The sequence below is a fragment of the Nesoenas mayeri genome (assembly GCF_963082525.1).
Source record: "Nesoenas mayeri genome assembly, chromosome: 23".
In the NCBI taxonomy this organism is placed as follows: Eukaryota; Metazoa; Chordata; class Aves; order Columbiformes; family Columbidae; genus Nesoenas; species Nesoenas mayeri.
Window position 1 is genome coordinate 6297443 of NC_137574.1, and position 25190 is coordinate 6322632.

Here is a 25190-nt window from a genome sequence, read left to right on the forward strand (position 1 = left end):
TCTGTCTCATTATACTGTCTTCATTTTAACCCAAGATGTTTCTTTCTTTCCTGATTCCCTCTCCCATCCCACTGGGCTGGAGGGAGGAAGAGAAGGGCTGTGTGTGATGTTCAGCTGCCCGCTGGGTTAAACAAAACAGTCCTGGTGAAAGGAGTGATCGTGCAGGTGTCCCAGAGGAAGAGGTGAACCTGAGGAGAGCACAGGGTAACAAGTGCCCTTCAATGCCAGGACAGGCTGTGAGGAGCCAGGATGCCAAAAGATGTCAGACTGGAGAATGTTTCAGGACACCATCTGGGTTCAGCCCTCCCCTGCCCTTTGTGCCAGGAGAGACACCCCATGGTCCTGCCCAGCCTTGTCCTGGGCTCCTGAGCCAGCTGGGAAGATGGAAAGGGCTCAGCAGCAGTGATCCTCATCCAGCTGGGTCTGTTTCCCAGCCCAACCAGCGTGGCCAGAGCAGAGTCACCCATGGCCCCAGGGCACCACAGCCCGTCGCTCTGCAGAGCAGCATGGCCAGCTCAGGGCCCTGTGGGGAGCACAGGGAGGGAACCAGGACCAGCCGGCCAGGCCAGGCTGGACACCCTCACCTGGGGAAAGGGATGTCCCTGGAGAAGAGCAAGGCAGCATTTCTGTGCCTGCAGGGAGGAATCCAGGAGCAAGAGAAACCTCTTTCTGCACACACTCATTGGGGTCAGGCTGCTCTGTTGCTGGAGCAGGACTCTTGTTCTGGTCTGAGGAGAGGGGCTGGCACTGATGGACACAGGTCATCTGTGGTGGGGACCTGCTGGAGTTGAATCTGCTTTTCCTGTCTGTCCACACCTCCTCAGGAGACCCTCTGCATCGGTATCCATGGGGGAATCCTTCTATCGCAGTTTCAAAGTGCTCACTGCCGAAACAGTGTCATCCTTACCAACTTCTTTGTCATCCTCACTCACACAAGATACATCAACCTGTTGCCCATGTCATTGAGGAGCTCCATATATCTGAGCTGATCCTTCAGACAGGGGGATCCCTCTGTCCTCACTCTCCCTGGGACTCTCTCCAGCAGACCCTGTATCCTTCAGCTGAAACACCACAGCTCAGCAAGCTGCCCCACCTCACCTCATACAATCCAAAACTGTCACAGTGCTTTGACAAGACATGGGGCTCCTCCTGGCAGTGGATGTTCGGAAGCTTGTTCAGTGCTACACCACCTGGGTTTCCACCATCCAGAGGGACACAGATTGCCTCTGTGATACCCCTCGTGTAGAGCCAGACCTAATGAACAGTATTTGAAACAATACCTCAGAGTCTCAGTCCATTTCTTTCTGGGTTCATACCAGACCAGCTGGTATGAAAAAACTGGGGAAAAACACTCTCCCAGCACTCTTGGATGCAAACCCTCTGCTCCCAAGGGCTGGTAAGGCTGCAGTTTGCTCATGAAACCCCTGGCTTGATCCCCATCCACCACAGCTGTTGCCCTCCAGAGTCCTGCCTGGAAGCACAAAGGCCTGGAAGACTTTGCTGCTGACAACTGAGGCAAAGACACGGAGACATCTTAGGTCTACCTACACCTTGTCTTTCTAAATTCAGTAGTAGTCTCACAGTATTTAGGATTCTTCTTTAGCTGTTTCTGGAATAGCAACAGCTTATCTTGATGACCTTCAATTCCTTTTGGAGTTTTAATTGTGTTTTGATATGAACCATTGCTGTGCCTGGAGGACGCTGTTCTTGAAAACAAGATGTATCCAGACATACTGTGAAAGTATTTGGTCTTTTCATTGATCGTATCATCAAGAGACTGAGTGAAGATCCCTGTGTGATGTGCTGCTTGTCCATGCAATGCCTGCAGCTGTTGGGTAGAGAAGAGACCAACCTTGCTTTTCTGATGACATCTGATACCTTGGACTGATTGTATCCGTCAACGGTACACAGGCAATAAATCACATTCTGCAGTGCTGTCTGGGGCAGCTGTGATGCACCTGCCCTGAATGGGAATGGATTTCCTGTAGGTCCTGTGTGGTCCATGTCAGCCTTGGCATCTTATGTGGGCCTGAATTGGAACATGAAATGGAACACCTACCCTGTGTTCTGTCAGGCAATGTGGGGATGACCATGGGACAACTGCCAATGTAGTCACTGGAGAGCTTGTAAATTCATCTGATGGACATGAGAGAGAACGAGCTGGCCCTATGGTACAGGACTGCAACCATTCCTATGCATACCAACATAAACTGCCATAACAATAGTGAGCAGGAAAAGGGCCTTTTGGCTTTTACTTGGACATGAGCTGTCATTTCATTTGGCCAAAGGACTTTCCCACCAGGCTCATGTATGACCCCCAGGATGTCATCCTGTCTCTATGAACTTGTCCATAGCACCTTTCAGTTACCTGCAGTGTATCTGGTACCACCTCTGGAAACACAAATGTCACCAGTTACTTACAACATCTCACTCCTGCCTCTGTCTCCCTTAATTAGCACAGGAGTGGAGAAAAGAGGCTGATATGCTTCTTTGTGTGTCTATTTTGAGAGCTCCTAAACAAAGGCAAGAGGAAGGAATCCCACCGCATGTAGGTGTGTGGCAGGGATGGCAGAGCTGAGTGTCCTTCAAGTGCTGGGAATAGAAACGCAGGAGGAAAAGCCTCCACCGACTCAGCTGAATCCCTTCCTTCAGCACGGGTAACGATGATCCCTCCCTGTCACTTTCTGGGTGTCCTGACTAATAATAAGTCAAAACAAAAGTAAAAAAAAAAAAAAAAAAAAGATGATAATTCGAGGTAACTTTGGGAGGGAAAACACACTGTTGGAAATAAGTGTTTCTGCCCAGCATAAGGAGAGAACATCAGTGATGACTTGAGGCTGTTTCACAGCAGGTGCCCCAGGGACACCTGGAGGAGCCCAGAGGGGACAGAGAAAGGGACATCATGGGCTGCTCCTGTGCTGTGAGCTGGGCTGGGCTCCTGGGACACAGGGAGCTCATGGCAGCGGCAGCGCTGCAGAGAGACAGCTCTGCCCAGGAGCAGCTCCTCTGCACACGCAGCAGGGCTGAGGGCTCTGCCTGCAGCACCGAGGGCACAGAGACAGGCACAGAGAGGTTAAAGACAACATGGGGTGGAGGATGCTGAGACATCACTGGGAGAGAAATCTTCACAGCCCTGAAAAGAGTAAGTCTCTGGCTACAGCCCAATTCAACTACAGTTCCTGGAGAGAAGCTAAAGCTGGAACATTCCACAAGCTGTGGCATCTGTCAGGAGGGACTTTGCAGTTTCTCTAGTGCAGAGAAAACATGTTATATAGAGATGAGTTTCTCTGCTGCACCTTCAGAGGGACATTTCTAATGGGCTTTTTCAAGGAGAAGGTAAAGGAAGGGATTACAGTAAAGCTAAGGAGCTCTCCCAAGTCCTTATTTTCAATTTGTTTCTCTTGGGGAATTTGAGAGGAGAAATGGAAAAGGAGCTCTCATACTTGAACAAGTCATGGAGACCACTCAGCTGTAACTTCAAGTAGTCAGTAGGTGTGATAGGAGCCTCCTGATGAGCCTTCATCCACTCCTCTGCCCATGGACAGATGCAGCATCGCCTTTGCTGGACCCAGCAGGATCACCCACCTGTCTTTGTTTTCAACAGGAAGATGCTCCCAGGCGGTGCCCTGCAAACAGGCAGGTGTCTGTAGGGCCAGGGTGAGCGCACAGAGTTTGGGATGGGGTCTGTGAGCACTGACAGGGAAAAGACATGGGACAGGGAATCACCTCCCAGGTGGAAAATCTCCTGGCAGCAGGGACATGATCTGGGAAGGAGGAGACAAACCAGAGCTCTTGTGGGAGGGAGGATGTAGAAATCTCTGACTGACCCCCTGCAGTGCAGATCCCTCCTCTGAGCAGCCCCCTCGCCTGCTCTCCCACCCAGCAAAGCCTCTGCCCTCAGGGCCGGGGGCTCCAAGGCATGAAGCAGCTCCTGTGCAGCCAGAGCTGCAGTTCCTCTGCAGAGCACAGGGGCTGAGAGCAGCTGCCCGGCACTGTTGGTGTCTGGGAGGTGGCTGCACAGCTGGGGAAGGGTGACGCTGTCTGAGGGCCCGGCTGCCCCTGCCCTGGCCTCTCTCACACCCACCCTCACCAGATTTTTCCTTCTTGCTCCCCTGCTCTGGGTCACTGCTGTTGGGATCTTGTTCTTGCTGTCAGGCTCTCTGGGGATGGCAGTTTCAGCTGCAGAGTCACAGCCCGATCTTGTGGGTCCTTTCCTGCAGGTGTGTCCATGGGCACACGTGTCCCAGCTTTGCTCTGACCTGTGGGGTGTGGGCAATGAAGTCTGTGGGGCTGAATCTCCCTGAATCAAATGCCATCATTAGGACTCTTGGCTATCTGCATGAGGTTTCCATCCCAGCTGTGAGCTCCCCTCTGGGATGCAAACCCATCCGATAGCATCTGTGTTATCTGAAAGTCTCAAGGAGAAGCACAGAAATGGTGCGACAGTCAAAATGCTGTTTGGTTTGTGAAATGAGCTACTTCTGCCCTGGGCTAAATGTGGGCTGCTGAGACCTTAGAAAACAGTGAGATGTGTAGTGGTCTGAGGTGGATCCCTCTGCTCTCAGCAGTGTCTGGTGGCTTTTCAGGGTAACATGGGAGTGTGATCACCCTCCATCTCAGAAAGGTGCCAGCCCAGGGCAGCTGGAGCAAGACAGAGGGACAGACCAGCTCCCCTCACTCTGCACTAAGCCACAGGCATCCTCTTGCCTTGCAGGACTCGCTCTGTTCTCCCTGAGTGCAGCAGAAATGCTGATGGTTTCTGACATCCAAGAACATTCCCCAGGGTGAGAGGGGAGAAGGAGCTGTAAAAAACCCCAAACCTCTCAAAACTCCTCCCGCTACCTCATTTCCTTGTCCCTGGGAGTGCAGATGCTGACAGGTATTTCTGCACCAGGAGCAGCTTCATGTGACAAAGCTGAACCCCAGGACTGTCCCCTGCCCCCGTTCCCATGACCCCACTGCTGCAGAGCAGGGCTGACTCCTCAGCAGCCAGCGGGCACAGGCCCTGCTCCTCATGCACCTCCAGCCAGCACCACCCAGGGCTCAGACACGGAGCTGAGGGAAGGTCTGGAAAAGGACAAGGGGGTGTGGAGCAGGGGGGGTGTATGAGAAATGGCTTAGACTTTGCTCAGAGAAATCTCCCAAAAATTCTCACTGTCTTTTTCTTCTGTGATAGCCTCCATAGCCAAAATCAGCAAATGTCCAACAGCAGCTCCATCACTCAGTTCCTCCTCCTGGCATTCACAGACACACGGGAGCTGCAGCTCTTGCACTTCTGGCTCTTCCTGGGCATCTACCTGGCTGGCCTCCTGGGCAATGGCCTCATCATCACCACCATAGCCTGGGACCAGCACCTGCACACCCCCATGTACTTCTTCCTGCTCAACCTCTCCGTCATTGACCTGGGCTACATCTCAACCACTGTCCCCAAGTCCATGGCCAATTTCCTCTGGAACACCAGGGCCATCTCCTACACAGGATGTGCTGCTCAAGTGTTTCTCTTTGTCTTTTTAGCTTCAGCAGAGTATTGGCTCCTCACCATCATGGCCTATGGCCGCTATGCTGCCATCTGCAAACCCCTGCACTACGGGACCCTCCTGGGCAGCAGAGCTTGTGTCCACATGGCAGCAGCTGCCTGGGCCACTGGGTTCCTCTATTCTCTGCTGCACACGGCCAATACATTTTCACTACCACTCTGCAAGGGCAATGCTGTGGACCAGTTCTTCTGTGAAATCCCCCAGATCCTCAAGCTCTCCTGCTCAGACACCTACCTCAGGGAAGTCTGGGTTCTTGTGATTTCTTTCTCAGTGGCATTCGGCTGTTTCGTGTTCATTGTGCTGTCCTATGTGCAGATCTTCAGGGCGGTGCTGAGGATCCCCTCTGAGCAGGGTCAGCACAAAGCCTTTTCCACGTGCCTCCCTCACCTGGCCGTGGTCTCTCTGTTTATCAACACTGTCATATTTTCCTACCTGAAACCCCCCTCCATCTCCTCCCCATCCCTGGATCTGGTGGTGTCTGTTCTGTACTCAGTGGTGCCTCCAGCAGTGAACCCCCTCATCTACAGTATGAGGAACAAGGAGATCAAGGATTCAGTGTGGCAACTAATGAATGGCTGTTTGATGAAGCAATAAACTGCCCATAATCTTCTGCATGGCATATATAATGTAAATAATTTTCTCACTGAGTGGTTGTGCCCGTGTCCACTGGACACCCTAGAGAACCTGCTGCAGGTCAGTTGTCATGGACCGGCCTCTCACAACCACCATTTCCAGCACTGGCTTCTCACTTCAGCTTGAAGAGTTTCTTCGTCCCTCCCTGGCAGCACAACTAATGAGTAGGTCAGATGTCCATGTTTGCATTGTATAGACAAGATGTAAACAAATGCACAAAGTGCTTCTGAGGTGATGAACCCAAGTGAGCAGAAACACCATCAGCTATTCCTTGGGGTTCCATGAAGGTCAGTGGGACAGACAGTGTCTTGATGCGATTTCATGTTGAGAGTAACATCCTTTGGGGAACCACCTGAATGTAGCACTGGGATGTGCTTCCTGGAACAGAAGATCCCCTGTCCATTCTTTATGCCACGAGGCATCTCATCTAAGTGCAGAGAAGGGTGACAAATGGCAGGGCTGAGGTGCCTCCCAGCCCCCTGGAGTGGCAGCAGGAGGTCAGAGAGACACAGTGACTCCTGCATCTGTGTGTACAAGGGAAACACTCTGTCTCTCAACATCCATGGGTGCATAAGGAGTCCATGGTGAGGTTACTTCTCTCTGGTCAGGCTAAAGACCACAAGAAGTCTGACGGGTTGGGGTCCCTGCCTGCAGAGCAGTTTCTGAGATAGTCGAGCTTTCCATGGTAGTGGGAAGAGGCCATAGAGGGAAAAAAAAAATAACTCAAAAAAGGACAACTTGGGAGGTGCATTCTGGATATCAGGAGGAAGAAACGTCAGTGGAAGGGCAGTGCTGCGGTGCAGGAGGTCACCCAGAGGCAGTCGGGATCAGCCCATGGCTTTGTGTTTCAACAAACAGCCAGTGAGGGTGCAGTGAATGAGACACGGACTCTCGGGAAGGTGCAATGAGAGACATTTATTACAAACTCAGGCTTCCATTTATACTTGCACATATGCACATATAACTTCCTGTGCTCCATATGAGCACGTGTAAAATTAATCCTCGCAGAATCGCGGGTTTATTTTCCTTCCATGCACATATGCACATGTAACTTTCTGTGCACATTTGCACGTGTACTTTATTTCCTCGCACAATCACGAGTGTATTTTCCTCCCGTGCTTCCACGTAAGCACGTGTAATATTCTGTGTGCATTTGCACGTGTAAGTAAATTAACCCTCGCAGGATTGCGAGTGTATTATAAATTTACCCTCGCGGAATTGCGAGTGTACACTTCCCGTACTTACTACAAGTACGTGTATCTCTTTAAAAATAATCCCGCACCATGTTCAGGCAAGTGTGTACTTCTCCGGGACTCAGGGCCGGCTCCGGCATTGTTTTGAGTGAAGCCACGTGCATGCACTCTGTGGACCGCCCGTTGTATTAGTTGCTGCCCCTTAGTAATTTTCTTCAACTGATATCCGAGCCTTTAATTAAGTCACTTTTGGAGTGCTAAAACTCTGTTTCTCACCGGTTTAATAAAAGTTGGTTTTGGACTCTGTTGTCCCTTAAATTAACCTATGGGGTGCCTCCGTGACATGCTCTCAAGAACATGTGTAAGGGATAGACTCTCAAAAGGCTTTGTTTTCTGTGTTTTCTGTGGGCTCAGTGGGATGAGATCAGGATGTGTGGAGAGCCGGCGAGGAGCTGGGCTGGAAAGTGCCCCAGAGAGGAAACCACCCGTGAAAAGATGAAGCGTGTGAGCGTGCATGGTGGGGGCACACAGCAATGTTCTCACACAGCCAGGCCTCCTGGGAGAGACATGAAAGACCAGCAGAGCAGGGTCTGGTCTGTGCCCAAGCTCCTGGACATCATGGGGCACCTACCCCAGGACAATTGTCACCAACCAGCCCCTTGCAACCACCTTGTAGGGCATTGTCCTCTCACCACAGCTGAGAGAGGTTGTTCTTTCCTCCATGGAAGGAGACCGAGTGACTAGATCAGAAGTCCAGGTTTGCATTGAGGCAAGATATGAGCATGCACATCATGTGCATGTGTTGGGAGAGATGAACCTGAATGAGCATAAATGCCATCAGCGATTGCTGAGGAGGCCATGGAGGCTTGTGGGACAGTGTATCGAGGTCACTTCATGTTGAGAGTAACTTCCCCAATAACCACCTGAATGCAAGAGTCATGCACTGGATGGTCTGTCTCCAGAAGGCAGCTGCGCCTTGGCTATGGGGATTTCTATTCCCTACATTTCATTCTTGCCCCAGAGTTCTGTGACCCCAATGGAGCCGACAACTTCTGTGATTCTGCTTCATTGCTGGAGATCTCCTGCAGTAATACTGTGACACTCATGTTTTCATAATCACCATTTTAGAGCCAGTTTTCCCCTCCAATTCACATGGGCATCCTGTGAATGCATCGCTGCTCTTCACCCCAGTGCAGACAGGCAGAAGACCTTCTCCACCTGGCCCTCTCACCTCACCAGTGCCACTGTTTTCTACAGCACCCTCACGCTTGACTGCATGATGCCAGAACAGCACTCCTGAGACAGTTTGACAAAGCCTTTTTCCTACACCATCCTCACATCCCTGCTCAACCTGCAGCCCAAGAACCAGGAAGGTTGAGCAGAAGTGGAGCACTGAGAAAGAATTTTAAGAAAGCTTTGATGTTCACACAGAGACCATCAGAGTTGCTGACCTCCCGTTGCCTTCTGAACAGGCCCAGACGACCTGGACAGCATTTGCTGTGTCCCAGAAACTCACCTGGAAGGACAGGATATAGAGAGAGCCTTTGGTGTGGGAAGGGGCAGAGAGTTGCTGGTGGAGCTGGCTGGTGTCTCTGTCTCTCAAACACCTCAGAAAAGTTGTGGCTATCAGGGAGGTTCCATGGTCCTCTGAGAAATAAAATATCAAAATTGTCTTCAAGTAGGTTAAAAAGGAAGATGATTGGTAGAATTACAGGCTGGGCAGCTTCACCTCAGTCCCTGGGCAAGTGATGGGGCAAATGCTTTCCAGACATCTCCAGGCACTTGAAGGAAACAAAAAAGAGTGCAGAACCTGCATGGGAGGGGAAAGCAGGGAATGTTGTGTACCTGGACTTTAACAAGGCCTTTGACATGTTCTACCATAGTCATATTGGTGATATCTGGAAGGAAAATAGAGATGACAACAAGTGTGGCAGTTTGGCTGGATAGTCAGGCCCAGATGCCATCAGTGGAATGGACTCCTCCTGGCAGCCAGTCACTGATGGCATCCCTCAGTGACCAGCACTTGAGCCAACACCTGTGAACATCTTCATTATCTGCCTGTATGATGGTTTAGAGCTCACCTTATGGTCCTTTGTGGATAAAGGCAAACTGCGGGGAGCCCTTGAGCTACCCCATCGAGTTCACCTGCCTCAAGCAGCACAGTCAGGATGACATTCAGGTGTCTTCCAATCTGAGTGAATCTATGATGCAAGGAATCTTCCCTTGGAGAGCTCTTTGAAGATAGAAAAGGGAGAGGATGGAGAAACGCCAGTGAAACAGAAGTACATAGACAGAATGTTACACTCTAAATACAGCAGAAAATTTGTTTTCATAAGTGGCTGCCTAAAACTATTCACATAAATCAAGAGAACATGACAACATGGGTTGTGAGCAATTGCATTATGCGTGACTTGGTTTATATCTGCTGTTATTATTATTACCATTTTTTGCAATTACTACTCTTACTACTGCCATCATCATTATTATAATTACTATTACTATAATTATTTTATTTATTATCATTATTATATTACATTTATTGTAGCTGTTGAAGCTATTATTGCTGTTGTTGCTATTGTTCCTATTGTAACTATTGTAGCTATTGTGGCTATTTTAGCTATTGTAGCTATTGTAGCTATTGTTGCTAATGTTGCTATTGTAGCTATTGTAGCTATTGTAGCTGTTGTTGCTATTGTTGCTGTTATTGCTATTGTTGATATTGTAGCTATTGTAGTTATAGCTGCTATTGTTGCTATTGTAGCTATTGTAGCTGTTGTTGCTATTGTTGCTGTTGTTGCTTTTTTTGCTATTGTAGCAGTTGTTCCTGTTGTTGCTATTGTAGCTATTGTAGGTATTGTGGCTATTGTAGCTATTGTTGCTGTTGTTGCTGTTGTTGCTGTTGTAGCTACTGTAGCTATTGTAGCTATTGTTGCTGGTTTTGCTATTGTTGCTGTTGTTGCTATTGTTGCTGTTGTTGCTATTGTTGCTATTGTTGCTGTTGTTGCTGTTGTTGCTGTTGTTGCTGTTGTTGCTATTGTAGCTATTGTAGGTATTGTGGCTATCATAGCTATTGTTGCTGTTGTTGCTATTGTTGCTGTTGTAGCTGTTGTTGCTATTGTTGCTATTGTAGCTGTTGTTGCTGTTATAGCTATTGTAGCTATTGTAGCTATTGTTGTTATTGTAGCTATTGTTGATGTTGTAGCTATTGTAGCTATTGTTGCTATTGTTGCTGTTGTAGCTATTGTTGCTATTGTAGCTATTCTTGCTGTTGTAGCTATTGTTATTATTGTTGCTATTGTAGCTATCGTTGCTGTTGATGCTATTGTTGCTATTTTAGCTATTATAGCTATTGTTCCTGTTGTTGCTATTGTTCCTGTTGTTGCTATTGTTGCTATTTTAGCTGTTGTAGCTGTTTTAGCTATTGTAGATTCCTCCCGCTCTTCAGGGAGGAATCCAGGAGGAAGAGAAACCTCTTTCTGCAGACACTCATTGGGGTCAGGCTGCTCTGTTGCTGGAGCAGGACTCTTGTTCTGGTCTGAGGAGAGGGGCTGGCACTGATGGACACAGGTCATCTGTGGTGGGGATCTGCTGGAGTTGAATCTGCTTTTCCTGTCTGTCCACACCTCCTCAGGAGACACTCTGCATCGGTATCCATGGGGGAATTCTTCTATCACATCTTCAATGTGCTCATTCAAAATGTCCTCTTTATCTGCTCTCCTGAAACCTCTCTAATTAACTCTACAAGCTTTGTAGAGCTTGAAGAAAATTATGCAAGAGACATGGCTTGTGAGAGCTTGGGGCATTTTAGTGAGCTCATGCTGCATTTGATGCTGAGTCCATGAGCCTCAGGTACTGAGAACAAACAAAGCTCTCAAGGAGGCCAAGTCAGAAACAAAACTTCAAAGCTCCTTGAAGCATTAATGGGCCCCACTGAGGCCTGTTACTGACAAAGGCTCCCCAGGGATTCGCTGGACGCTCTGATGACAGGTGGGCCAAGGCCCTGTGCAGGTGGCTCTGATGCTGAGAAACTCCTTGGTTTGCTTTCTGAAGCAGAAAGGAGACCCATGAGCTCCAGGCAATGGGAAGGGGGATCCTGTCCCTCACACACGGCTCAGGGCTCTCCGAGAAAAGGACAACACTGAAACAACAACTTCCAGCTTCCCCATGGGGCTGCAAGGAGGCAACGAGGCCCCAGTGCCATGAGGACAACATGTTTTCTCATTGGCCTCAGTGGCAGAGACAACTGCCAAGGCCAAGGGGACAAAGACCTGGGTTCTATTGGTGCCTCCCAGCCTCGCCAGCGCCCTTTGCCATCTCCACCACCGGCTGCTCCACACAGTCCTACACCTTCCCCTCTTTCCCTGCAGGCTATAGACGCCCATCTCGCTTCCCCACCTGCTCTCACCCCGGCATTTCTGCACCTTCACTGATGTGTCTGCACCCTCACTGGCTGTTCTTTGGAACACAACCATGGGCTGATCCAGACTACCTCTGGGCGACCTCTTGCACCACAGCACTGCCCTTCCAGTGACATTCCTTCCTCCTGATACTCAGTCTCTATCTTCCAAGTTGCTCTTCTTGCCTTTTTTTCTCCCTCTCCCGCATTTTCCCACTACCATGGAAAGCTCGACTATCTCAGAAACTGCCCTTCAAGCAGGGAGCCCAACCTGTCAGGCTTCTTGTGGTCTTTCACCTCACCACACAGAAGCAACCTCAGCGTGATCTTGTAAAACCCATGAGTGCCTTTCAGCTTCTCTGGCAGACATGACCATATACCAGCTGCTGTCCTGTCACGTACTCAGGCAGAATGGACATGACAACCCATCTCCAAGTCCTCTTCGTGGACAGGGCCTGTCCTAGTGCAGAGGTTCTTTCCCAGCCATGTCCCTGCTGCTGGTCTGTCACCTCCAGAGTCAGAACTGACCCCATGGTCCCCTTCACAGCCACAGGCTTTTTCCTGGATTAGGAGTTTCTGAGACACAAATTACCTCATAACACCATGCCCATCATTCGCCCAGTAAGGAAGGGGTCTTAGGGTTAGAGTTAGGGCTTTGCCTTAAATTTTAGGATTAGATTTAGGATTGGGTATTTAGGTTTACATTTAGGCTTAAGTTTTAGGATTTGGTTTAGGGCAACGGTTGGATTAGGGTTAGTGTTAGGGGTTCTGGAGTTGTCTTAGCGGTACAGTTAAGTTTTGGGGTTAGATGCTTCACGTGCTTCACCATATGTAGAGGCGTTCCTGGGGTCATTATGAATATGTAATACCATACTGTATTTAAGCACACCTCTTTTGTTAAAAGGTGTGCGCGTTGGGCGGAGCGAATCCCCCGCGTACCCAGCGCTGTTTTGCTTATGCTCTAATGAACACGTGTTTAAGAAATGCAATTAAGGAATTGGATTAAATGTTGTTTATCCATAGAAGAAGCGTAAGTTATTTATTTCAGTTCCTTATTTGGCAAAAATGATGTAATTCTGTGCAGCACAACCCGTCGTCTTTATCTTTCCACCTCTTTCTGGCATTAAGAATGAAATAAATAACTTACGCTTTTTCTATGGATAAACAACGTTTAACCCATTTCCTTGTGTTCCGTAAAAACGTGCGCGGGGGATTCACTCCGCCCAACACGCACACTTTTAACAATAAGAAGTGTGCTTAAATACAGTATGGTATTACATATTCATAATGACCCCAGAAACGCCTCTACATATTCATGACCTTTCCCGCTTTTTATTAAAATGAGTCTCAGATAACCATTTACATATTCCCCTCCTTGACCCTCCCCTGTTGGCCTGCGCAGTGTCACTTGGTGAATTTGAGGAAGGGTCTTTAGGGGTCTTTGGATGAAGCTCCTTCAGCTTCGTCACAGTGGACTTTGTACCTTTGGCTCATTAGGAGGAACTGGCTGGAACCCGAGCTGCCAAACCGACAGCAACCAGACTGGCGCCCCCTTTTTGCTGTAAATCTTGGCTGTCTTGTTGCAGCTGGTGCTGTAGAACTTCTTATCTCGGCATTTAATGAAGTCCTGCTTTTTTTAGCACAATTAGTTCCATACAGCTCTAAACTAGATATTAATAATGTGGTTTAAAATGTTAGCTTGTTAGTAGGCCCTTATTATATAGTTGCTTAACCCTTAAAATGTTAGTTCCCTCTATCAATATAACTTCCTAAACAAGTTTCATAACTTTTACATAGAACTTAACCACCTTTCCCTTTTCCAAGTTCAGAGTCCGTGCCTCATTTGGTTATACCTGTAAACATTAAACATCTCAGCACGAGTCACAACTGCGTTTTTCACAATAACGACCGGATAAAGCGATCAGCACAGACACTGAGAAATGCAGGCGGCCCACGGTCTGTCAGTTCGTTACAGCTGCTGCTGTTCTGAGATTCCAGGGAGCGGAAACTTCTCTTCAGCGACTGCAAAACGGAGCCTGTTCTCAGCAGCCGAGACTTTTCCGCTGTGACAGGACAGGACGCTCCGGTTCGGAACCCACAGGCCCTCAGCGCTGCTGCCCCAGCGGGTGCGGTGCCGAGCGGCCGCGGACACCGTGTCCGCCCGCGGGACGTGCGGCCGCTCCGTGCTGCGGGTTCCGCGGCTGCGGAGCGGGCAGCGAGGAGTTTGTTTGAGAGCCGAGGCTGATCTGCAGCTCAGAGAGTTTCCACTGCACTGAGCCGCCATGCCGGCACGGCTGCCGGGGACTTTTGTATTTTAATAATGGTTCAGAGCAACCAGATTCCGTATAAACATGTGGCGGGTCAGGCGAATGATCGGACAGCTCTGGCGGGGTCCTGCCGGCAGCGCGGCTCGCCTCGCCCGTCCCGGTGACGCCATTTCCGGCTGCAGCGCTGGGCCGAGCGGAGGCTCCTGAGCGGGTCCGGGGGGCGAGCGGCGGGTCCGGGGGGGCGAGCGGCGGGTCCGGGGGGGCGAGCGGCGGGTCCAGGGGCGCGAGCGGCGGGTCCGGGGGCGAGCGGCGGGTCGAGATGGGGGCGGGAGAAGCGCCCGCGGTCGGGGCGCGCGCACAAAGGTCCGTGTGCGAACGGGCCCTTGGAGACCCCGGTCCCGGGAGCCGCCGGAGCTGAGCCCACAACTGCCGGCCTGTTGGTGCTCCGTGCAGGGGGCAGCGCAGAGGCCGCCGTGGGAAACCCGGGTGTCCCCAGCACGTTCCTGTTGGAGCAGCACGTGGCCTGTGCAGCTTCGTGTGGGACAAGGGAGGCGACTGTGTCCGTGTTGACTCAGGTCGGTGCAGCTGCGCTTGGATTTAGAGCAGTAACCCTGGCTTGTCGAGCCTTGGGGGTTGTTTATTTCTGAGAATCATGGGTCTGTTTAGCAGGTCTTTAATTGCTGTGCACTCTTACCCTGACAAGAAGGATTCGTTTTCAGTGTTATTCATTCAGCGTAGCTCTCTCCATTGTACGGGTAAGTTTTCCCGCTCTCAAAGGTTCCCTCTCCATTTGGTGGTTGAATTTCTCAGCATCTCTACTGCCGTTTGTTTTCCTTCTCCTGCAAAGTGGGGTGGAAAAGAGAAGGCAAAAGGCCCCGCTGCTTCCAGGAAGAGACTTGGTTGCTTGTATAATGCGTGTCTAGTTCATCTCGAGGAAGACAGAGATGAATGGTGTTAGAAATCAATAAGCTGTGTCCTGTTGGAGGGACAAAGCGTGTTGGATTTGAAGCCCTCGGTCAGGACGGGAGGAGCTGCCTTCTTGGGTCAGTGATGGGTGTTGGCATGTATTATCTGAGCTGGAGCTGATGTCTGTCACCACTTGAGCTCTAGAATTACTCTGAGACCCAGGAGGCTCCCGTTCCTTGTGGAGCTTTTCCAGGCTGTGGAATCCCCTTTCTGTCACAGGTTGTAACGCAGCCCATGGAGAAGGGGGCACTGTTTGAGGTTCCTCAGTGTGTGTGTTAGGGAGGTGTCGTTCTTGGGCTCACACTGGGCGTTACGAGGAGACGCTTTGACGTGAGCTGAAGGCAGCTCTGGGTACCCAAAGCTGTTAACCGGTGTTAACAATCGCTGCTGCCGAGATTTGGGGGTGACGGCACCAGCCGGTCGTGACGAGCGTGGATGTTGCTGAACCGCAGACACCGTCTCGTCCAGGCTGCACAGCCAGAGCGTTTGAAGGGCGGTGTCCCAGCTTCCTTTGATTGCAATGAGCACTCGTGTTGGGATTTGCTTTTTAAGGAGCGTGCTCTGCTTGAATCTTTTGCGTTGGGGTTTGTTCTGTTATTTCTGCAATGCCATGAAAGCTCAAGTGCGGGAGGTTGAGAGCTGTTGGAGCAGAGAGGAGCACGTCTTGTATTGCTGGATTTTTGTGGGTTTCTGCAGGAGGACATGGACCCCAGTATCAGTTGGACCCCAGAAGGACATTGTTTGAAAATGTGTGGCCAGGTTCCAGTGACGTGTTGGCCTGGGCGTGAATGACTGGAAGTGCCTGTTGGGAGAGCTCTGTTGGTGTGGACCCGTGGAGCCTTTATGATTGAGCTTCCAGGTGTCAGAATGCGAATGGAAACTTGAACTTGAGCCAGTCTTGCTCTCGAACCAGAATGGTTTTGACTCCTGCCCAGATTTCTGAGAGAGCCGTGACCGTTCCAGGCAGCCGAGGTTGTGGCCCAGGGTGTGTGAGTCGCCCGCTCTGCAGTTGTCCAGCGGGCCCTGCAGGTAATTTCTGAGGTGACAAAGCTCTTGGCAGGCGACAGCGTTTGAGTTCCTTTGCTTCTATCTGGGGATATATGGACCAGCTGAAAAGGTGGTGTTTGTGTTTACCCGCAGCACACAGACAGACCCCTGGAGTGTTCACGTGCTCTTGTCGATGAGTGAAGAAATTGTCTGTGAGACAGAAAAGAGAAGGGTCCGGGGACAGGTTTTAGGTGTTTTTTCCAGCTCCCTGCTAAACCTGGGGTTTTAGTGTTTTCCTCCAGATTTTCCCTGGTGATTTGAATGTGTTCTTCTTGTTCCTGAAAAACTAATTTATTTCCTTTCCTGCAGCTCTGCCTTCCAGGAGAAACAGCTACAACGCTCTCCCTGTGTGCTGCAGCCGTCCCGGCCCTTGTGCTGAGACCGAGCTCATCACTTGCGCAAGTACAGACTGTCCTGGTTAGCGCTGCCGAAGCCTCTGCGGTAACGAGCGTGGTTGGGAGATGCAGCGCACGAGCTGCTGTTGTGCTTGCAGGGAAAACTGGCTGCTCTCGGTGTGGGGAAAGCAGGAGGATTTGTTCTGTTCCCGCCTGAGCTGTGGTGGATGAGGAGGTTCCGAATGCCGCGCAGGACGGGTGAGTGTGTGTGTAGATGGAGATGTTTTAAATGAGCCAGTGTCACACGCTGCCTGTAAGAGTGTCTGTGCGATCCCTGTGTCAGCCGAGGCTCTGGGCACAGCTGGGCTCTTGGTGCTGAGGCTCCTTGGGAGAATGCGACCTGGCCCAGGGCTGTGGTTCGACTTGGAGCTTTACTGTTGTGGGAAGACTTTAGCAAGCAGCGTAGCTTATTGCTCCCCAGAGTTTTCCAGCAGTGAGCACGGCCTTCCGCTGAGTGAAATTTCCATTTCTGGAGAGTTTTCAGCCAGTTGGTGCTGCCGAGTATCCGAGTGACCCCTAGTCCCGGGAACCGCCGGAGCTGAGCCCATAACTGCCGGCCTGTTGGTGCTCTGTGCAGGGGGCAGCGCAGAGGCCGCCGTGGGAAAGCCGGGTGTCCCCAGCACGTTCCTGTTGGAGCAGCACGTGGCCTGTGCAGCTTCGTGTGGGACAAGGGAGGCGACTGTGTCCGTGTTGACTCAGGTCGGTGCAGCTGCGCTTGGATTTAGAGCAGTAACCCTGGCTTGTCGAGCCTTGGGGGTTGTTTATTTCGGAGAATCATGGGTCTGTTTAGCAAGTCTTTAATTCCTGTGCACTTTTACCCTGCAGGAAGCATTCATTTTTGATGTTGAGTCTTGGTCCAAGTGTCTCAGGTAGTTGTTATTTTGTTTGGGCTGTATGCAAAAGGTCAGAAGGTTTTCCTCCTCATCCAGAGACTGACGTGGTGTAGGCCAAGGCAGAGCACGGGGGCTCCAGGCACACACTGGTCTTGGAAGCTTTTCAAGGCTGTTTTCACAGGTCATTTCATTTGAGTCTCTCTGCTCTGCAGAAAGCGAGTCAAAGGAATTCCTGTGCCCCTGGTTAACTCAAACTAGATGTTTAGCTGAACAGGGCAGATACCACTTCAGTTGGAGCCAATTCTGCTCTGCTTGTGAAAGCAAGCTCAAAGAACCCCAGAATGTCTGTGATCCAGATTCTAGCACTGCCTGTTGCATTTGCATTTCCATGTAAAGCACTGGGCAGCTGGGAATTGTGGTTGTTGCTGGATTAAGCTCCAAGAAATAGTCAGAGGTGGTGGATGCTGTTCTGTATTCTGTCCCCCTTGAGCACCAGCAGCACAGGTGAATCGTTTTCAGGTAACAGCCGTGGCAGCAGTGGGGCAGAGTTTTCATGCTTTGACTACGTGGCTGGTTTGTGCCCGGCAAAGCGCATCCGCCTTTAGAATCTGGTTTGTGCAGGTGAGACGCCTGGAAAGTGAGTCAATTTTCTCCACGCAGTTAGAAGCCTTTCTTTTTCATAGCTGGCACAGTCATTGTTCGGATTCAGTTTGAGAACAAGAGGAACACCCGGGCAGAGTTAAGGTTTTTAGTTGTTGGTGTCTGAGAGCCAAGGTCTGAGCTCTGCCCGCGGGTGTGAGGAGCTGGGAAGGGGGGTGGATGGGGCAGAGCTTGACTGACGCCCAGACTGGTCAGTGAGAATATTCCATTAGCGTCATGCTGTGTCTTTAAGGAGCGTCGGGATCTTCGGGCTGGGGTTTTTTTTCAATGCTGGGACAGAGAATTTTTCACGTATCTCTAGTTCATCTGGAGAAAGAGAAATAAGCTGCATCCTGTTGGAGGGACAAAGTGTGTTGGATTTGAAGCCCTCGGTCAGGACGGGAGGAGCTGCCTTCTTGGGTCAGTGATGGGTGTTGGCATGTATTATCTGAGCTGGAGCTGATGTCTGTCACCACTTGAGCTCTAGAATTACTCTGAGACCCAGGAGTCTCCCGTTCCTTGTGGAGCTTTTCCAGGCTGTGGAATCCCCTTTCTGTCACAGGTTGTAACGCAGCCCATGGAGAAGGGGCCACTGTTTGAGGTTCCTCAGTGTGTGCGTTAGGGAGGCGTCCTTCTTGGGCTCACACTGGGCGTTACGAGGAGACGCTTTGACGTGAGCTGAAGGCAGCTCTGGGTACCCAAAGCTGTTAACCGGTGTTAACAATCGCTGCTGCCGAGATTTGGGGGTGACGGCACCAGCCGGTTGTGACGAGCGTGGATGTTGCTGAACCGCAGACACCGTCTTGTCCAGGCTGCACAGCCAGAGCGTTTGAAGGGCGGTGTCCCAGCTTCCTTTGATTGCAATGAGCACTCGTGTTGGGATTTGCTTTTTAAGGAGCGTGCTCTGCTTGAATCTTTTGCGTTGGGGTTTGTTCTGTTATTTCTGCAATGCCATGAAAGCTCAAGTGTGGGAGTTTGAGAGCTGTTGGAGCAGAGAGGAGCACGTCTTGTATTGCTGGATTTTTGTGGGTTTCTGCAGGAGGACATGGACCCCAGTATCAGTTGGACCCCAGAAGGACATTGTTTGAAAATGCGTGGCCAGGTTCCAGTGACGTGTTGGCCTGGGCGTGAATGACTGGAAGTGCCTGTTGGGAGAGCTCCGTTGGTGTGGACCCGTGGAGCCTTTATGATTGAGCTTCCAGGTGTCAGAATGTGAAAGGAAACTTGAGCTCGAGCCGGTCTTGCTCTCGAACCAGAATGGTTTTGACTCCTGCCCAGATTTCTGAGAGAGCCGTGACCGTTCCAGGCAGCCGAGGTTGTGGCCCAGGGTGTGTGAGTCGCCCGCTCTGCAGTTGTCCAGCGGGCCCTGCAGGTAATTTCTGAGGTGACAAAGCTCTTGGCAGGCGACAGCGTTTGAGTTCCTTTGCTTCTATCTGGGGATATATGGACCAGCTGAAAAGGTGGTGTTTGTGTTTACCCGCAGCACACAGACAGTCTCCTGGAGTGTTCACGTGCCCTTGTCGATGAGTGAGGATATTGTCTGCGAGACAGAAAAGGGAAGGGTCCGGGGACAGGTTTTAGGTGTTTTTTCCAGCTCCCTGCTAAACCTGGGGTTTTAGTGTTTTGCTCCAGATTTTCCCTGGTGATTTGAATGTGTTCTTCTTGTTCCTGAAAAACTAATTTATTTCCTTTCCTGCAGCCCCGCCTTCCAGGAGAAACAGCTGCAACGCTCTCCCTGTGTGCTGCAGCCGTCCCGGCCCTTGTGCTGAGACCGAGCTCATCACTTGCACAAGTACAGACTGTCCTGGTTAGCGCTGCCGAAGCCTCTGCGGTAACGAGCGTGGTTGGGAGATGCAGCGCACGAGCTGCTGTTGTGCTTGCAGGGAAAACTGGCTGCTCTCGGTGTGGGGAAAGCAGGAGGATTTGTTCTGTTCCCGCCTGAGCTGTGGTGGATGAGGAGGTTCCGAATGCCGCGCAGGACGGGTGAGTGTGTGTGTGTAGATGGAGATGTTTTAAATGAGCCAGTGTCACACGCTGCCTCTAAAAATGTCTGTGCGATCCCTTTCTACAGGCAGGCGCAAGTCACTGGAGTGTATTTACATTTAACTCATCACCTCGCCAAATCTTTCGCTATATCCCCATACGTTCCAGCCCCTCGCTCAGGTGACTTGCTTCTGCTGGGGCCAGCGAAGCCAGAGTTGTTCATTTGTGCTTGTGAGGTGTAGCACAGAGCAATTTACAGGGGCACACAGTAAACATACAGAAAAAGGAAAAAACATATTTCTGCAATAATCAGGTGTCCCATTCATCTTGCCAAGGAATTACACAAGTTATTCAGCCAGGCATGAAAATGCTCCAATGCCCTAAAAGTCCTAAAAAGGCATGTAATTGTTTTTTTGGAGCTGGTGCAGAAAACTGCTGCACTGTGTGCTGTACTTAATCTGGTGTTTCTCTAAGCTGCCTATGCAGAACTATTTCTAAAAGTAGTACAGTAGCACAAGGGCCCTGCGTTTTCGTCAGAGTAATTGCCCAGCCTTGGTCCTGCAAAGGCACCTTCAAAAATTCAGCAGCTGCTTCAGCTTCTTGTTGTGACGCTGCCACAATCAACAGATCATCAATCTCATGGCAGTCAGTAACAGTACCCGACCACAGTGCTATATCAGCTACTATCATCTGGTGGCAAACGGAGGGACCGTGTTTTTATCTCTGAGACAGTACTCGGCTAGTACATTGCTTTTGTTGCCAGGTAAAGGCAAACTGGTCTTGCACTGAGGTGGCAGGGGGTGGAGGGTGGGTGCAGTGTGGGCGGGGGGGCTGGGGCTGGTTGGCTTTTTTGCATAAGCATTAACTTTTACAAGCGGCAAAAAATTTGTGATGGTATGATCCCGCTTATTTCTGATCGTAGGATACCAGCTTGTACTAAGTCATTCCGCACTGGTGTTCTCATCACCTGTGCTGTAACTCTGCTCAGTGTTGCCGGATTTCCATTATCCACCACCCAAACAGAGGGTCCTGAAATTACAGCCCCAGTTCCCCTCAAGGCATTTGCCAGAGTGCTGCATTACCTGTAGCACTTGTCACTGCTACCCTGTCCGAATCGGATCCCATAATCAATGCATACACCACCCCCATCTGCCGCACTAAATCAATACTTTCCTCCATTGTGCACCAATTTCCACGGGACAACACAGATTCAACAGGTTCAGCATATGCTGTTGAAATGGCTGCACACAAACATTGATATAGCGTAGGTGCAATAATATCTTGCCTGTCCGGACCTCTGACAGTTTGCAGCTGAGCATATTGTTGTTGTATCTGATCACCATAGGCTATAGGGCTTAAGAAATCTTGTTCATCTGCCAATAAATGGATAGACACAGCTCCACTATCCCAAGCTGGCAAAATCTGTGCCGGAATTCCTTCCCCGCTCGTCTGCTGAGAGATCTCTGAAAATGCCGTTAACTCCTTCGGAGAGTGAGTTTGTGCGATCTGCCCCCCTCATCTGCTTGTTCCTGCTGCAGCATCATTTGTATGGGGGTTGTGCTCCCACCACCTCCCTGCCATTGAAGTCAGGATCAAGTTCAAACTCAATATTGGAGTCTGAGGATCCACTCCAAATATTTCCATCCCGTTCCTTGGGATTCCAAGAGTGTTTTGTGGTAAGAGTACAAACCTGAGAACACAAGAACTCACTTTTGGCATATTTTTCCTTTTGTTCCTTAGCAATACATGCTAGCAGCCGGTCTACATTATCTTGCAGCTCATAGCACCGCTCCGCTTGAACAGTAATTACTTCTTGTGTGATGGCCTTTGCATCCTGTAAAATCTCAACCTCCTTTTCCAGTTCTCTTCTTTTACTCTGCAATGCAACAACGTCACCATCAAGAGCTCTGAGACCGGTAACAAATAACCATCCCAACCTCCCTTGGATTGCCTGAATTTTCTGGATTTCTGCAGGAGAAAATCGACCCCAGCATCAGTTGGACCCCAGAAGGACATTGTTTGAAAATGCGTGGCCAGGTTCCAGTGACGTGTTGGCTTGGGCGTGAATGACTGGAAGTGCTGTTGGGAGAGCAAAGCTGCCCGGTGTTAACAAACGCTGCAGCTGGGATGTGGGGGTAGAAGTGCCAGAAATGTGATTTCTCAGGGAAAACAGAGAAATTTGTCAAGGCCTGATTGTAATGTGGCACATTGTAATTAAGCACAGTGGTAATTTTGCATCGATTTTACACAGGATTACTGGCTGTAACAGACTGGTTGCATCAAATAAATGTTGACTTGCTGCACTGGTGGCCTTGGGAACAGCCGATGGCTTCTGGAGGTGGTGACATCTCCTGTGAGCCCAGGAGTGCTGAGCCCATCGTACAGGGAACAACCTCCCCTCCCTGAGCAGGGCAGAGGACCCAGGGGTCCGGGCTGCCCGTCCACGCTCCTCTCCTGCCCCAACACCAAAATATGTTCCTTGAGGGATGGTTCTCACCAGAGCCCCACGAAGAATCTGTTTCCAAGTCAGTCATGAATATAGTGAAAAGTACTGGCCCCAGCACTGCCCCCTGAGGCACTGCACTGGATACAGGCCTCCACTGGACTCTGCCCCATTGACCACGACTCTCTGGCTTCTTCCCTTCAGCCAGTTCACAGTCACCTCACTCCCCGCTCATCCAGACCACACTCCCTCAGTTCAGCTGTGAGGATGCTGTGGGAGACTGTGTCAATGCCTTACTCAAGTCAAGGTAGACCACGTCCACCGCTTTGCAATCATCCATCCATCTTGTTATGTCCTCATAAAAGTCAATGAGGTTGGTCAAGCACAACTTCCCCTTGGTGAAGCCATGTTGACTGCCCCTAATGACCCCTAATCTCCTTGATATGCCTTGACGTTAGCACCAAGGATAAGTTGTTCCATCGTCTTCCCAGGGATGGAGGTGAGGCTGACAGGTCTATAGATACCCAGGTCCTCCTTCTTGCCCTTTTTGAAGGCTGGAGTGACATTTGCTTTCCTCCAGTCCTCGGGCACCTCTCCCATTTCCTATGACTTATCAAAGATGATGGACAGTGGCCTAACAGTGACCTCAGCCAGCTCCCTCAGCACCCGCAGGTGCATCCCACCCAGACCCATGGATTTATGGATGTCCAGATTGTTTAACTGGTCCATAACCCAGTCCTCGTGAACCAGCCTCCTCCAGCCTCATGGGGGAACACTCCACCTTCCCCTAATCTGCCCGTATCTGGGGGCACATGGCAGGTGGGAAGGAGGTGTCCTTTACAGTGACACCCCGGGTGTCTGGGCCCCCTCAGCCACTCCGCTCATGGCCGTGGTGTGGCCAGAGAGGACCCAGGCGTCCGAGTGCTGGCACAGCAGTGGGAACATGGACACGGACACACCCATCCACACACAAGCGTAGCTTTGCTGAAGGGATTTACTGATTATGAGAGGGAAACGGCCCAGGGCTCCCAGGGGATCAGATGGGGTCATCCAGGGATGATCATCTCCTCATGCCGCTGGAGGGGGGACAGGACACGGCTGTCACCATCAGTTTCAGTTCTGAAATCAGAGCCCAAAATGAGACCTCCAGTGTCAGCTGGGACACGAGGGGAGCCTTGTCCCCACCGTCTCTCTCTGCAGAGACCCAGGGAAGGAGACAAGAGCTGGAGCCCTCAATCAACCCAGGACAAGACTTGGTTCTCCTGAGATCCATGTGGCACCCAGAGCTCTTTGGCCAGTGTGTCATTAGCCCCGGATGCCCCTACATCTCGCAGAACCCTGCCCAGCCCTCAGGGTGATCCTCGGGGTCTGTATGGCCCCAGAGCCCCTGCCTGGCCTGCACGGTGACCCTCTGGGTCCGTAGAGTCCCACTGGGTGCAACAAAAGTCATGGGGGCAGCTCTGTCCAGTGTGGCCTGGGACACAGGTCATGGACAGTCCCCTCTGTTTTCTTGTCCTGGATCCACGTTCTGCCCACCCAGACAGCTCAGGGATGCTCCGGGGTCCAGGACCCTTGGTGGGGCTGGAGATGCCCTGATGCTGCTCACCTCGAGTTCAAGAGGTCGCAACAGCGTATCCTGCAATTCCAAGTCAACAGCTGGAAGATCTGGAACCTGGCGTTTCTGCTGCAAAACATCATCCACCCTGACAGACAGAGGGAGCTGGGGAGAAAGGTTGGGTGAGGGGCACACTTGGGTGCATTGGGAGGCAGGAGAAAGCGATGGGGTCCTTGGGGAAGGTGACTCCAGGGAAAAATGGGGTACGTGAGCTTGTGTGGTGGGGCACAGAAAGCAGTGGAGGTCCTGGGGAAGGGGCTGTGTCCTGGGCTATCCTGGGGTGCACTGGGGTGTAGTGGGTTGTGATGGGATGGACGGGAATGCAATGGGAGCCCTGGGCAATGGGGCATCCTGGGAAAACACTGGGGAGCAGGGATGTTCTGGGGGGCTGCGGGGGGTGCATGGGAGTGTACTGGGGCACACTGGCATGTTCTGGGTCACGCTGGGATGCCCTGGAATTTCGTGGCCATGGGAGGGAGGGTGTGGGGCCAGCAGAACTTGTGACACCTACCGCAGCCCTCTTCACTCGCCCGAGTTTGAGTCCCCCCTGTAGAGAGACCATGAGACCTCAGTGGTCACTGGGATGTCCCAGTCCCAGCAAGGGAGGGGAGGACCAAAGTGCCCTCCAGTTCCCCAGACTGGATGTCCTCCAAGTCCACCCCACTACTTACATGCAGGAGAGAACCTGCACTTGCTTCCAGCAACGCTCCTGGATATGCCTATGAAAGAAGAGAAAGGGGTTGGTCTGGCTTGGAGAGAAATGGGGCTGTGGGTGGGACACAGGTGACACCAGCCCCACCCAGGCCCGTGGATTCTCCCTCATCTGAGCCTGAAAATCCCTTCTGCTCCCCCCAGCCTCATTCCTCCAAGTTTCACCTGGGATACTTGTTCATGCAGGGACCAGGGCTCGGGTCGGGGAAAAGGATAACACGAGAATTTGGGGCCTCCAAGGAGGACGGGGGTTGGGGGGGACCCAGAGACAGGGCACTGTTGTGAACTTGCAGAACCCAAGGGACCGGGCTGGGGGTGCTGGAGGGACAGGACTGCATGGGATGCAAGTGGGGGGTAAAGGAATTCAAGGGGAGGGGACACGGGGAATTCAAGTGAGGTTGGTGGTGGGGGCAGGAGGAAGAGGAGAGCAGAGGAACAAAACGTGGGGATCGGGAAAGTGTTTGGGAGGGGGTGTTCAAGGAAGGGGATCTAAGGACATTACCGCAGTGGACAGGATGAAAGGCAAAGGACG

At 51.3% G+C, this 25190-nt stretch overlaps 1 protein-coding gene and 1 long non-coding RNA gene across 10 annotated transcripts; both read left to right on the forward strand.

The window, feature by feature from the left end:
- Positions 1 to 5198: 5198 nt before the first annotated feature.
- LOC308048905 (olfactory receptor 14A16-like) lies at positions 5199 to 6131 on the forward strand (the record flags this gene model as incomplete). The annotated part of the gene is made up of 1 exon (XM_080358234.1): positions 5199 to 6131. The coding sequence occupies one exon, from the start codon at positions 5199 to 5201 to the stop codon at positions 6129 to 6131; it is 933 nt and encodes a 310-aa protein (XP_080214360.1).
- Positions 6132 to 14304: 8173 nt separating this feature from the next.
- On the forward strand, positions 14305 to 22184 carry LOC308049120. 9 transcript variants are annotated; one of them, XR_013923246.1, is made up of 5 exons: positions 14305 to 17133; positions 18946 to 19278; positions 19606 to 19889; positions 21235 to 21565; positions 21667 to 22184. It is a non-coding gene; the product is annotated as an uncharacterized lncRNA (long non-coding RNA). The 9 variants fall into 9 exon arrangements; XR_013923247.1 differs by having other exon boundaries at positions 21751 to 22184; XR_013923248.1 differs by having other exon boundaries at positions 21235 to 21380; positions 21630 to 22184.
- Positions 22185 to 25190: the final 3006 nt, after the last annotated feature.